The sequence below is a fragment of the Callorhinchus milii genome, unplaced genomic scaffold (genome assembly GCF_018977255.1).
Source record: "Callorhinchus milii isolate IMCB2004 unplaced genomic scaffold, IMCB_Cmil_1.0 Scaffold2, whole genome shotgun sequence".
Taxonomy (NCBI): domain Eukaryota; kingdom Metazoa; phylum Chordata; class Chondrichthyes; order Chimaeriformes; family Callorhinchidae; genus Callorhinchus; species Callorhinchus milii.
The window spans coordinates 90,010,418-90,025,586 of NW_024704743.1; the positions used below are offsets into that span (position 1 = coordinate 90,010,418).

General features: G+C 39.8%; 1 protein-coding gene across 4 annotated transcripts in view; it reads right to left on the reverse strand.

Moving 5' to 3' along the window:
- rims2a (regulating synaptic membrane exocytosis 2a) overlaps nucleotides 1-15,169 on the reverse strand; it is a 390,995-nt gene that overhangs the window by 101,028 nt on the left and 274,798 nt on the right. For 3 of the 4 annotated variants that reach the window (XM_042332190.1, XM_042332192.1, XM_042332191.1), the window contains one exon: nucleotides 9,742-9,914. In XM_042332190.1, coding sequence (XP_042188124.1) covers nucleotides 9,742-9,914 — 173 coding nt within the window. Of the gene's footprint in view, nucleotides 1-7,495; nucleotides 7,778-9,741; nucleotides 9,915-15,169 lie in introns of all 4 variants that reach the window. The other variant, XM_042332189.1, reaches the window with a different exon arrangement.

Consider the following 15,169-nt stretch of genomic DNA (forward strand, 5'->3'; position numbering starts at 1 on the left):
AAATCCTCGACCACACTTTCAAAGCCCTCCACAGACTTCCTTCTGACCTCTGTGACCTGCTAATGCTACATCAACCTGTTCGCTCCCCCCACTCAGCAGGCCACGTCAACTGGATTATTACATTTGTATAGCGCCTTTCATGTTGGGAGGACGTTCCAAGGCCCTGGACAGACAGAGTTACGAACCCCATTGAGGCTTGACTGCACTAGCGCTCTGCTTGCCAGATTCCCCAACTCTACCCTATAAAAACTGCAGACTATCCAGAACTCTGCTGCTCATATCCTCTCCTGCGTCTTAGTCCGTGAGCTTATCACCCTCACCTTCACTCAGTTCCATTGGCTCTGCATCCCCAAGCAAGATCCGCGTTCTCACCTTCAAATCCTTTCACTGTTTTGCCCCATCCTCCCTCTGCAACCTCCTTTAGCTCAACTAACTCGGTTGCTCCCTTTGTTTAGTAAATACCAGCCTGCTTCATGTCCCTCACCTTATCCACTCCACTATCGGACGGCGAGTTGTCGGCCATTCTGCCCCCGTTATCTGAAACTCCATCTTGGAGTCCACTCTTTTCCTCAACTTTTTCAAGGTCCATCTCAAGGTTATTTTTTTGGCTGCACTTTTGGTCATCTTTCCCCTCCCTGACCCTTTGACCTCCAACCCCACTCAGGTGCTCAACCAGCAGGTCCCAGCACCTCTCAAAGTGAAGGACACTATACAAATGTAATTTTGTTGTTGTTAAGCACTTTGAGACCTCCTCCCAACGTGAAAGGTGCTGTATAAATATATTGGTAGTTTGCCATGGTTCTTCAGGTGAACATTTTGGTATTCAATACAAATGTATTGATGTAAAATTTAGTGAAGAGACCAATGAGTATGCTTGTTTTCTTTCTTGGTATCAGTTATTTTATAATCTTTGCCAGAATATAAGGTAATGATTGCAGAATGTGCATTCAACATGATTGAGGACAGTGAGACCTGAAGATTGACACGGGGTCTATACAAGTCACCAGTGACTAACTATTCCTCACTTTTGCAGTCGAGCAGAAATGAGGATTTGGCCTGTTCTCCTTGCCAATTTTCCATAGGTAGAGAAAAACAGCTGAGCTTTCAATCTGGCAGAATATTCGTGAACAAATGATGACAAATACAATGATGAAGTGTTGGAAACACACACAGAATTTTTGGGATTAAATACAATGAAAATGCTTAAATTTTATGGATTTTAAATAGGGTCGGTGAAAATGGATTTTTATTTTTTCTGATTTAAAATTTTTTAGATTTTTATTGTATTTTTCAGGCAATCAGCAGCACTTCTTATGCACGGAGACCTTTATCACAAAGCACAACAAAATTACATTTTTAAAGCGCCTTTCACATTGTGAGGAATGTCCCATTGATTATAAATATATATTTATATTGATCATTATAAACATGCTTAAGCAAAATTCAAACCTTTCAAGGATTGAAAGAGAGAAGGCCCATTAAACGAAACTGAAGGACAAAGAACAGCACGGCTGCACTTCAATGCTGAAAGGACTGCAACAGTGCGCCAAAATGAGTTGCCGACTCAAAGAACAGCACGGCCAAAATGAGTCCTCCCACAGGAGTCCTCCCAGATGAGTATAGATAAAGATGAAATGTCTGTCTGTGTGTCTGTCTGTGTGTCAATCCACATTCCATATTGGATCCTTTGGTTGCAAGCAAAGCTGCAACGGGTACAGCTAGTTTCATATAAAGTGCTTTTTGAAATGTTGTGGAATGTAATTGACCTACTGTTTATTAAGATAAATACAAAAACATGCTCAAGGACAAGATCTAGGTCTGTTAAATGACTGAGGAAACAGATTAGGCAGAAAATATCAAACGTCTCAAAATGTTTCATGAGTAACTGCTGTCAAGTGTAGTGACTGTGCATTTGTACGCAAACTCAGCAGCTATTTGTACACAACAAAACACGCTACAAAGATCTATGAAATGAATAACCAATTTGACTTGAAGAGTGTTGGCCAGGACACTGTAAGATTCTTTGTTCTCTTTTCGAATAGTAAAATATCCTCGGGCACAACTGCGTTCCTTAGTTTTGAGCCTTACACATTAATAGTGACTACAGTGGTAAGGTGCCTCCTCACCTGTGGAACCATAACATGGTAATACTATTCCTTGCATTTGATATAGCACCTTATCATGTCTTCGAGACGTCTCAAAACACTTCACAGGATATTCTATAAAGTGTAGTGACTGTGTATTTTGTGGGCGAAACGCAGCAGCCAATTACACATAGCAGTGTGCTATAAACAGTCGTGGATTGAGTGACCACATTTTTTTTGTGAAGGGATTTTTACCCCCAGAAAATGATCTGCCAATTGACTAACAAGCAGGTTTCTACTTACTGCTAGCTAAACAGAGGTATGTGTGTGGAGTAAAGAAACTTGCCTGAGGTTTCGCCCTGTAAAAAGATAATGGATACAAGCACTATCAAGACAGGAGAAAATTGGAGGAGAAAACAAAGAGCGAAAGAAATGGAGTTATGGAGAGAAATGGAGATAAACGAGAACAATAATAGTGTTACTGAAGTCATCCAGACACATTCAGCTTCCGTTTCCTACAATTTATATTTCCGAAGCTATTTGCATCATTTAAATTCTCAGTATGATGGACACTGTAAGAATAAGTTTTGTGATGGATAAAGTGCTCTTTAGCTTGATCTGTATGAGGAGCATCACTGCCAGGTCACTGAATATTGACGGGTTTATCTGTCTGGGTTTATAAAAAGCGTGAACAATGTATTGAAAGACTAATCCTGATTCAGTTGTCGAGTTTTGCAATGTGGTGAGCATTACTGGTGGTACAAACTCCACTCAAATGTTTTGCCTCTGGATCTTGGTAGAGACAATCTGCAGTGTATCAGCCATTCCTTAACATAGGTACTTGAGCAGGGCATAATTGCCAGTTCTGGTTACTCTCCTGATACGTATATTCATACAAAGATCAGCAGCAGCAGTAGCTGGTAGCAACAACAACTTGCATTTATATAGTGTTCTTTGTACAAGGAAGTCTCTCGGAGACAATTGCATATGGGGCTACACAATATGTATAAGGTACCATGAACGTTTCAGAAGGGTAGTCAGTATTAATGTCACTCTCTGATGGATTGACATTAAAACTGTGTTTGGGTTTCAACAAAAAATGCAGATGGTTTGGAAATGCTGCAGAAAATCTTCTATAAGAATGTAAATGGTGCCAGTACACTCCATAAAGCCTTAGTCCTTTGTGCCTCTTTATCTCATTTGCTGGAAGGACTTGATTATAAGGGAAGTTTGCTCCTTTGGAGATCAGTAAAATAATGAGCTCTTCTAAACCTTCCACTGAAATCCTGAACAAAATACCGTAGTTCTAGTCCTCTCCTACATTTGCAGTGTTATTGTATCATGCAGGAGAGGACTAGAATTACTCTACTTTGTTCAGGATTATTGAAGAACAATCCTGGGAATCAGTGGTGGTGTTAGACTGGCCTGGTTCCAACAAAGTTGAAGGGGTTGAGGTGGAGTGGGGGGGATCTCATTGACTGAGCCACTGACAAGGACAGAAACTATGCCATATTAATCATGTCTTTTTTTCACTGCATAGTCCATAGAATCAGTGTGCACTAAAATAAGCAAACTCCAAGGAGATCAATACACAATATGAAATAAAAGGCTTTACGTGATGTTCGTCATGCCAGACCTTTGGCCAAAGTATCACAACAGCTCAGCACTGTGCTGCCATGGCAACAATGAAATGTGCCACTGAGAGGACAAGTGTTAGGTTACAGGGAACAAACAGCAGTGTAATGAGCTACTAGTCAGCAGTGAAATTGTCACTGCCCACCAATGTACCATGTAACTACTGGAATATCGCATTTTATTTAAAGGGACAATGCAGCAGGCAATTTACACACAGCAATGCCCTACGGACAGCTATGGAGTTAATAACCAATTTTATTTAAAGGATTGTTGAGCAGGAGACTTTAATTCATCTTAATGTTTCAACAGAAGGACGGAATCTCTGACATTGCAGCAATCCCCCAGCACTGTATCAGAGTGTCAGCCTAGACTAATATATATATAGTATATATATATACACACACACACAAAGTCGCGATCTTCACATATGATCATACAGAAATTAGTCAAATTAGGAATAGGGGAAGGCTATTCAGTTCATCAAGACCGCTCTCCATAGACTATTCCGTAGTTTAATTATTTCAACTTTTCCCGATCTTATCTCCCCATTTCCCACTACATCCCTTAATGTTTATATTCTTGAAATTTCAACCATCTCACTTTTAAATCCCTGAAGCAATATTTTGGCTTTCCTTTTGGGGCAGTACATTCGATTTTCTTATTCCTCTCTCTGAAAATGTTTTTCTCTCATCTGAGTCCTAACCCATGGATCCACCAGGGAAAAAAGTTTCTCATTGTTTATTTTATTGAGCTCCATCAAAATCCTAAACATCTGGTCTAAATTACCCATTAGTATCAGAGAATACACCAATTTATCCTTTCTTTCACTAATTTACTACTATTGTGTGATCCGCTACCACTGTGTAATTCCTGGTGTCATGTTCTTGTGCTTAAGCTGCATTCTCTCCAAAGCCAATATATCCTTCCTATTAAGAGGCATGCAAAACAGCAAGCAATGTTTCAAGTGTGGTCTCACCAATGTTTTCACCAATTCAGTCACAACGCACTTGCCTGCTTTCAAATTCTAAACCTCTAGCTATGAACCCCAGCATCCAATTTGGCTCACTAATAACACTATATTGGCAATATAGAATGATTTAGTAATGACAAACTACTAACTATCCTCCTCAAAGGCAGATAAGTGTGGAACACTTGGGGGTGAGCTGGTTGCAAGGTGATGAACTTGGCAACAGAATGTCCGGATCAAGTCAGACATTCTGTGGTAGCCTTGGTTCCTAAGCCACTTGGGTTTGCAATACTGATGACAGCTCAGACCACCGGGCTCATCGACAGGACTGGGAGAGGAAGACCTATCAATGGAAGCATGGATTCACCAACCTGCATCTAATACTCTTCAGATTTAGGTAAGAAGAGAGCATCCCTCCAGAGAGAGAACAGGCATTCCATTCCATACACAGGGAAATTTCCATGCATAGGTACAATGTATACGTGGAACTCTCAGGCCGGGTTGGATACTCTTAAGCATTGTTGTGGATTTCTGATGGATTTCCGCGTGCTTCAGACATTCAGTTGACCAGAAAAGAAGAAGTGTACATCTGTTGCTCCTGGAATGCTTCCATGTAACTCATATTTCAAAATCACTATTGTTACAGCCCAAAGTGATGGATTGGTTGCCATAATACAGAAAAAACTGCTTCACATAAAGTAATAAAGATATATCTAAGAGAAGTACCAGTTCTTTTGAAATACAAAGGAAATGAGAAAGACAATGAACTCTATGAACAAAACTATATAACTTTCTTTGAAATCAAGTCTATTGTTGCCCTTGGTGCTTTTTATGATTAATGTGTTATGTTCGAAATATCCACTTTTTCCAGGTTGAAAATAACCATTAACTTTTAATCTTGTAGGAATTTTGCTGTTACATAAAATCTTGAATGTCCACAACATTAATTATCTAAAGGATGGAGATTATAAATATTCTCTGCCAACTTGGGCACAACTGTGATGCAATAAAGTATAGCAACAGCTCAAGGCCTGGATGCAAAGGTCTCTACCAATGAGTACATTTCTATACAATGCCTTACTTGAAAGTATTCATCCCCTAGGCACAGATTAGATGATTTGTGACCCAAAACCTGGCAACATTAATATGTTAGGTTATGAGAAAGTCCTATTCCTCAGCCCTGCACACGACTTTCTTCCATTCTCACAAAAATCACTAGTTAGTTATTGGGGCAGTTATCCTTGAACCCTGGCAGTGAACTATTCTCCCTGAGTGGAGGAAAGCAGCTATCTCTGTATTATGATCTCCTACTGACAGTATAGTCAGACTTGGGAACTCTCGGACTTACCTTCCACATGGGCTGGGTTCCTATATCCCCAACTCCCTCCCTCCACTCCACCAACTCAGATCTTCTCTATGCACCCCACCCTTTCCACCCCACCATTGGTGGGTGAGCTTACAGCAACTTTGCCCCCACTCCCTGAAACTCTCTCCCTAAAGCCCTTCACCTTGCACTCTCCTTCTCCATTTTCAAATCCAATCTAAATATCTCTCTTTGATACTATTTTTGTTTTCCCCCAGTCTCCTGCCTTGCTCAGGCTCAGCCTCTGTAATGTGATTTGAGGCATTCTCCTATGCCAAAGGCACAACAAAGGGCAAGTTGTTGTTGTTTATGGGAATTGTCTGTCTGTCTGTCTGTCCTGAGATATGTGACATGTGTTAGTATACTCGCACCTTGCACTGCTAAAGTCACACATCAGTCACACTTGTGTGTGATATCAGCAAGATGACCAACTAAAGGAATACAATAACATAATGAGGGTCACAGACACAATATTCCAAATGGCTTCTTCCAGTGCTGGACATCTGTAATCTGACAATGAAATTCGAAGGCATGTGCTTCATGAGCTGTTTGCTCGTGATGTATTTCCTCTTATTATCGAGTAGGCGATTTAGCTTATTCCTTATCGCTCTCTGAATGAAACACTGGTGTGAGCCAAGATTTAAGAGGGGTGGGTGGATGCATCTTTTAAAATGCTTTATTTACAAGATTAATAATAATAATAATCCTTGCATTTGGTATAGCACTTTTCACCTCTTCTAGACATCTCAAAGTGCTTCACAGAATAGACTGTAAAGTGAATTGACTGTATATTTGTGGAAGAAATGCAGCAGCCAATTGCGCACAGCAGTATCTCACAAACAGTTGTGGTTTGAAGTGACCAATTTTTATTATTGTTTCATTTTTTTGAGGGATTATTATCAGGCGTTTGGAGTAAGGAAACTTGCCCAAGGTTTCACCCCACTGCAAATTGAACCCAGGTCTCTCGCTTACAAAGTGAGTACTCTAACCACTGAACTATAGGACTCCCAAGTAATTACCTTCCTGTCATAACAAATAAATATGTGAAAAGTACAATTTCATTGCTATTTCCTCAACACTGGGTACAAGTAAACCGACGTCTGAGTGGCTCCAGGATCTTAGCTGCAAAGCAGTGGGACGGAGGTTTTCCAGCATCACTACGTAAGGTTTGGACAATTATTCACCAATTCAAAGGGAGAAAATGTTTGTCTGTTCAAATATCTAACTGCTGCATGCGGATTTTAAGCAAGATTGATCGTCACAAAATATTGGGAGCTGAAAGACGCAAAACAGAGGTCGTCACGAGTATTGCTACATCAAATAGTTGCTAAGAACACACAGAGAGGGGTCCTGCCTAGGATCACACGAGGGCAGAGAGTTGGAGGAGAAGTACTATGGTGACTATTGGAATATCTATCTACATCAGAGAAACTGGTCAGATTTTACCTGACATCATTCTCAGAGTATCTCCTCTGTAAATCCTCTTTTTTTCTTTGTCTCTTCCCTGACCCTTCCTCACTTGGCTCTTCATTTGGTTCCTCTTCTTCCCCTGACTTCTCGTTTTCCTCGTTTTTAGAATACTGGGTTACTTTGTGCCTCTCCTCCTCCTCCTCCTCCTTATCCCCCTCATCTTCCTCCACTTTTGCCACTGCTTCCGCCTCCTCCTCTTCCTCCTCCTCCCCCCCTTCTTCCTCACCCTCCTTTTTCTCCTCTAATGCCTTTGACCTCCTGGTGCCAACACAAAAGCAATGAAGGCATGCAAAACAGAAAACAAATGAAAAAAGTTAGTTACAATCAGTGAAAGAAAAGGGTCACTTAAACACTGAAAATAAACAGCAGTAAACAGCACTCGGTGAAGAAACATTTATTAAGGCAAGGAGCAAACTCATTGGTTCAAAAGAACTGAAAGACTCAAAGGAAAACATCATCGCTAATGTTACGTGTGACTGATAATGCAGCAAATCAAAGCAGCATGCAAGCAGAACATTTTTTACAAAAAAAATCCCATCAACTCACCTGCTCTTTGGAAATAATTTAATTCACTGTGGGGGCTAAAGTGGGTATTTTTAAACAGGATTTCTTAATAAGGAATCCCATTTGAATTCCCCTTGACTTGTGGGAACTCTGCTCCAGAAGTAGATCATTTCGAAGTAGAGATCCCGTGGGTTGGTTTGACATACTTCTCTGGTTGCTGGACGGAACCGCCAGTCGCATGATTTCATATCAAGGAATCCCATTAAAAAATTGCACACTTCAGTCCTCTATATTCTCATAGGAACACATGCTATTGCACAGAGGTATATAAAACATACCAAATATCCACTGGCACTGCTATTGCACAGACTGGAATTAGCTCTCAGTCACTGACACTTCTAATCATTTATCATTATTATAAACTCAGATTTAGATGGAGATAAACTGTACTCAGAACTTCATGTTTGCTTGCAGCGTATTTTACTTTTGTGGTTTGAATAATCCACATTTCTGTGCAATTTGTGCAGAAGTGGATAGTAATAAAGAGGAAAACAGGAATGAAAAATAAATTAAAAGATTAGACAAATACAAAAAAGTAAAAATAACTTTAGAACAATTGAAGGAGGCAAATTGGCCCATAATGTTCTTGCTCTGCTACCTATTTTTCTAAATCATCCACTTCCCAGTTCCATCTCTTAATATCTTGATGCTTTAATTGCTCAGGTGCTTATCCAGTTCCCCGTTGTCTGATTCTGTTCTTTCAGCTTCTATAGCTACCTGTGGCAATTAATTCTCAACTACATCAATCCTATGAGTGAAGAAACTGTTTATAATCTCTCCCCTAATTTTTCTGTTAATAATCCTAGGATAAAAATTCCAATAAGGAGAGCATTCCCTAAATACGTGACAGAACATTTGATATCTACCAGCGGATTAGGTTTGTTCCTTCCCAGGTCAAAGAACTGCTCTTTGGCCTTGTGCAAGTACTTATTTTGTAAAGTTTAGGCCCTAGCTCAGACTCTAGATTCTGTCTTTATTTAATGTTGCTTTTTCAGAGTTAACCTGCTGAGGAAGGCTGATATCTTCAGTCAAAAAAATTATATTATAGAGACCAGCCTGCCGTATTGTAGCACATCTGTTTTCTTTTGTTCTTGGAGACCAATGATTTTAGCCCTCATAATTATATTCTACTAAGTAAACTAATTCTACTAATCAAAAACAATATAACTAAGGCAAAAGAGGATTTGTCATGTACCCATCATAACAATGGCATCATTATGTTGGGATCTTTATAGATCGGGAAAGGTGGGGCGAGAAAGAGAGTAATTCCATCTGAGTCTAGATGAGGATTTTGGACAACTCTAAAATTCAGTCTTACTTTGGAGAATAGTTTTCTGTAGATTCTTTTGAGCACTATAGAAACATCTTCAAATTTCAGACTGAAATTAAAAATTGTCTGAAATTTGCAGGCGATAAAATGCTGAGTCAAAAAGCTACATCTACTGGGTGGAATATTTCCTCCCAAGCTCCACTCCTTGTAAATTCAGTGTTATAGAATCACTGTGAACTACATCAATTGACTTCAAAGTTCTGATTGAGTTCAAGTTAAGACTAAGTACTCAAAATGAAATTCATTTTCAAAAGACAAATTTGAAGGACAATTTGAAACAGGAACTTTAGGTTACGAAATGGAGTACAGTGCTGACACTGGGCCTCACCTGATCTTCTTGCTTGATCGCGGGCGTTCAGATTGCACAGACATGTAACTTGTGCTGCTCATTCTTGAAGCGCTGCTTGTCCTGGACACGGCGGACACGTCACTCACATCGCTGTCTGACGACTTGTTGGAGATATTGTCCGACCCTCGCTGAGAGTCCCGGCCCAGCCGATGCTATAAACAAAGTCATTGGCAGAAGTCAAAGATAAAACCGCAACTTCCTCCCCCCCAAAATAAATATTTGCTGCCAAAATAAATATTTGCTGATAAACGGGGAGAAATTTCACCTGAAATTACTTTTCTAACAAAGGTTGGAAAAGAGGCAGAACAGATCACTAACAATAGTGTCTCTTTTTAAACTTCTCTGTGGGAGAAATTCTGCCTGGGGCTAGATTTACTCTATTTACTCCATTCCCATTTTAGAGCATCCAGAATTTGACAAGGTCTTAAACTCAGCTTCAACTTGAAGCCGGGTTTCTGAAAGTTTCCAATAAGAGCTACCAAAAACTGACTTCACAGACACGAACTGAATTCAACAATTTGCCAATTTCTGGATGCTTGAAATTGCTGCTTAAACAGAGCAAAATCAAGCTTTGATCTTTTATTGATAGCATATTATGAAAATAAATTTAGATTACTTTCTGCTAAATTTATAATAAATTTTACATATGATAAATTTGAATTTATTTAAGTCAATTCCTGTCTTGCACTCAGCATTGGATATTGGCATAGTTAGAAATATAATTTGTCACGTATGGAGCACAGAATAACAATCACATTCTGTTTCAGTCTATATTTAGCATTTAAAAAATTTATATGGTATAATTAACTTTCAAAGAAACATTACAGTGTTTCACAAACAAAAGAAAAGAAAAGGTCACATAGATTTCCCTAGACATTCTCTGAATGAATATGGCTCTGAATACCACAGGAAATTTCAACTGTCCAGAATGGAGAAATTCATCAAATAGGAATCTGCTCTTTCGATACTTTACCCAGAAATATATTTAAGCAAATCATTTCAAAAAAAGAATTGGATAAATACTAGCGGAACAATATTAAAGGGTACAGGCAAAAAAATGTGGATTGGGATTAGACTGGATAACACCAGGAGTGGATATAACACTAACACATTCAGCCTGGTTTGTAGACTGTCGCCTCTGACTTAGAGGGTGGGGGTTCATGAACATACATCGGGACTTGGAACTGATACACTCTAAGCTGATGCTCTCCAATGCAGTGCTGGAGGAGCACAACATTGATGGAGATGCCTTCATTTAGATCAACAACAACAACAAAAATGCATTTGTATAGCGTCTTTCACATCGGGAGAATGTCCCAAGGTAATGGATCAGATATTAACCCGAGGTCCTGTCTGCCTGTTTAGGTGGACATGTTACAGATCCCATGGCACTATTCGAAAAATGAAGGGAATTTAAAAAATGAAGGCTTTCTCCTTGTGTCCTAGCCAACAATCCCCCAAATAAAATTGTTCATTCAATTCATGGCTGTTTGTGGGTCATTGATGTGTGCAAATTAGCTGCCCTGTTTACTCATAAAATACACATTCTCTACACTTCACTGTGTACCTTATGAAGAGCTTGAGACATCCTCCCGACATAAAAAGACACTGTATCAAATGTAAGGATTAATATTATTATAATAAATCTTCTATAATACTAATTCATCTTTCTTATGTTTTATATAGCATATCTACTGGTTTAATAGTTACAGAAACGCAAGACATGCAGAAATCCATAAATAAAAATGTTTCAAATGAAGCAAGAAGGAAAAAAATCACCAACAACTTGCATTTATATATGACTCAAAGAGCTTCACATAGCTGAGTGGAGCCTAAACTGCAATGGGGGACGGGGGAGATAGAGAGTATGATTTGTTGATGGAAAATGTTCATTCAAACGATGAAGAAAATTGCAGTATTAATGATTAATGAACTGATGCCTTATTTATTTATCCTCCACATATGAGCAGTTATTTTCAAAGTCATTTTCTAAGATGAACATTTTTATCCACTGGGTCATTATGATCTGGGTCAATATATTGGTATCTAATATTACAGTGACTTCTAACAGGATTCCTTCATAAAGAAGTGGAAGTAAATCACCCATGAACTCCACTCTGCTGAAATCTACCTTGAGCAGACTTCCCTTGGATTGGAGTGACATACTTCTGGTTACACAAATCCTCTCTTTGATGCTGTATCAATTCTTGGAGGGTGTCCAGTAACAAACCCGAAGAGACATAAAACACATTTCAACACATTCCAACTACATTTCTCAGACTGGCAGTGGCTGACACAGTACATCTGTGTACTTGATGCACAATGATGACTGCAGAAATTGAATTCACATCATGACAACAGTACCACCAATACCCTATTGACTAGGCCTGCTCACCAATAATACTTTCTAATAGTCTGTCAAATGACACACAGTTACATTTAGGTTTGAGGGTCTCCCTAGTTTGGTATGATGTTGATTGACTCATTCCTCATCTAAGATCATGAATGCCCTACCATCGGCAACTGGGCTTTCAGCCTCTCTGTCCCCACTGTCAAAACAAGATTAAAAACAAACAGGTTGCTAAACAATGTTGACAAATTAGTTGGCCTCAGATACCCAGAGGTCATACTCAAGCTATATAGTTCTTTGTTCAGGCCCAGGATTGCTACATGTAGTTCTGGTTCCTGTGACATAAGGGTGCTGCCCTAACGTGGCTAGGTTCTTCAGTCTTGAAAGGAGATGTCTCAGAGGAGATCTTATAGAAATACACAGGATTTTAAATGGGATTGAGAAAGTAAATCCAGAACAATACGTTTTGATATTCCAAGGCAACTGAACAATAGGACACATATTCACAGATGTAATTTCAGGACAGACACCATGAAGTAGTTATTTTAAGAGAATGTAATTAATGACAGGACTTGGTTATCAGGAAGGGTGGTTGTGGCCAGGATCCTGGATTAATTCAAGAAACAACTTGATGCTGTCACCTCAAGGCTCGACTACAGAAACTACCTCCTTGTCAGCCTCCCCAACTCTTCCCTCTACAAGCTGCAGATCATCCAGAACTCTGCAGCTTGTGTCTTCTCCTGCACCAGGCTTCGTGACCCCATCACCTCCACCCTTGCCCAGCTCCATGTCTCCCGCCTGATCCGCCCTACCATCGGCGGCCAAGCTTTCAGCCTCTCTGCCCCCATCCTTTGGAACTCTATTCCACAATCCCTTCACCTCGTTCCCTCCCTTGCCTCCTTCAAGGCACGACTCAAACCCTCCTTTTCGACTGTGCCTTCAGCCTCCCTCCTACCTCTCTGCCCTCCCTAATCCCAACCCTGCCTTCCCTGATCCCCGACTGTTCAGCACCTTGGGACGGCCTCCTGACATGAAAGGCGCTTTACAAATGTAATTTTGTTGTTGTTGTAAAGGGAGAATGGTATGGTGGATTAAAATCAAGCCCCCTAGATAAAATGTAAAGTCTGACTTTAGTCAGAAGAAAAATGTTGTGGAAATATAAACATTCGATCCATTCTATTTGACAAATCTTAGATCCAAGCTTTCCAAATGAGTGAAGTTACATTAATTTTTCATAGATTGCACGGAATTACAGAAACAAGAGAGAATCATCAATTAATCTCTTTTGCCATAGTGCAGAAATACAAGCCTGGCAACTAATCTGAAGTCTAAAGAAAATGTCTTTGTTGTTTAAAATATCAGTAACCTTCAGATATGTGCCATCAGGAACAAATATCACAAGATTACAAGAGAAATGTGATGGATTCACATGAATTCAATTCAGCCTATTTGATTTCAGAATATGCACTCAATAGTATTGGCGGGACCTGACAAGTGGTGTCCCCCAAGGGTCTGTACTGGGACTCCAGCTATTCGTCATACATATATATATATATATATATACATACAAATGACTTGAATGAAGGGATAGAAAGTTTCATATCCAAGTTTGCAGATGACACTAAGCTGGGAGGCTCAAAAGTTGTGCAGATGGGAGTAGGAAGTTACAAAGGGACTTAGACAGGACTAAATGAGTGGGCAAAGCTGCAGCAGATGGAGTTCATGTAGGGAAGTGTGAGGTCATCCACTATGGACCGAAAAAAGATAAAACAGAATATTTTCTTAATGGGGAGAAATTAAGAATTGTGGAGGAGCAAAGAGATTTAGGTGTCCATATCCACAAATCACTAAAACTGGTTCCCAGGTGAAAAAATTATCAAAAAGGTGAATGGAATATTGGCCTTTATCTCAAGGTGTCTGGACTACAAAGGGGAAGAAATGATGCTTCAGCTGCATAGAGAGTTAGTCAGATCCCATCTGGAGTACTGTGTTCAGTTTGTGGAGTCCTGTAGCTCAGTGGTTAGAGCACTCGCTTTGCAAGTGAGAGACCTGAGTTCAATTCCAGGCAGAGGGCGAAACCTTGGGCAAGTTTCCTTACTCCACACAGAGCCTAATAATAATCCCTCCAAAACCAAAAACAATAATTAAATTGGTCATTTTCAATCTATGACTGTTTGTGGGACATTGCTGTGCGCAATTGGCTGCCGCGTTCGCCCACAAATATACAGTCAACTCACTTTACAGTATATTCTGTGAAGCGCTTTGGGACGTCCTCCCGACGTGAAAAGCGCTATATCAAATGCAAGGATTATTATTATTATTATTCAGTTTTGGGCACCGCGCCTCAGAAAAGATATATTAGCCCTGGAAGGGATGTAGCACAGGTTCACCAGAATGTTACCAGGCTTAAAAGGGTTAAGTTCTGAGGAAAAGCTGCGTAAACTTAGATTATGTTTCCTTGAGTTTAGAAGATTGAGAGGTGATTTGATTGAGGTATTTAAGATGATAAAGGGATTTGATAGGGTAGATACAGAGAAGCTATTTCCTCTGGTGGAGGAATCCAAAACAAGAGGATGTAGTCTTAAAATTAGAACCAGGCCATTCAAGACTGAAATCAGGAAGCATTTTTTCACCCAATGGGTGGTAGAAATCTGGAATTCTCTCCCCCAAAAGGCTGTGGATGCTGGATCCATCTACACCTTCAACAGTGAGGTTGATAGATTTTTGGTAGGTCAGGGTCTTAAGGGATAGGGCGAAAAAGCGGGAAATTGAATTTGAAAGGATGAGTTGAGGTACAGATCAACCATGATCTAATTAAATGGTGGAACAGGCTTGAAGGGCTGAACGCCTCCTCCTGTTCCTGTGTAGTATTCTTTATAAGATGTGTTGTTCTTTAGATGACGTTAAACAGAGATCCCTTCTGGCTGATCAGGTGGATGTTAAAGATTCCATTGCACTGTTCAAAAAGTAAAGGAATTTTTTTTACTGATATCTGGTCAACAGCACCTCCATCCCCCACTCAATTGAATTGTTCATTCACCTCACTCAATTTACGGC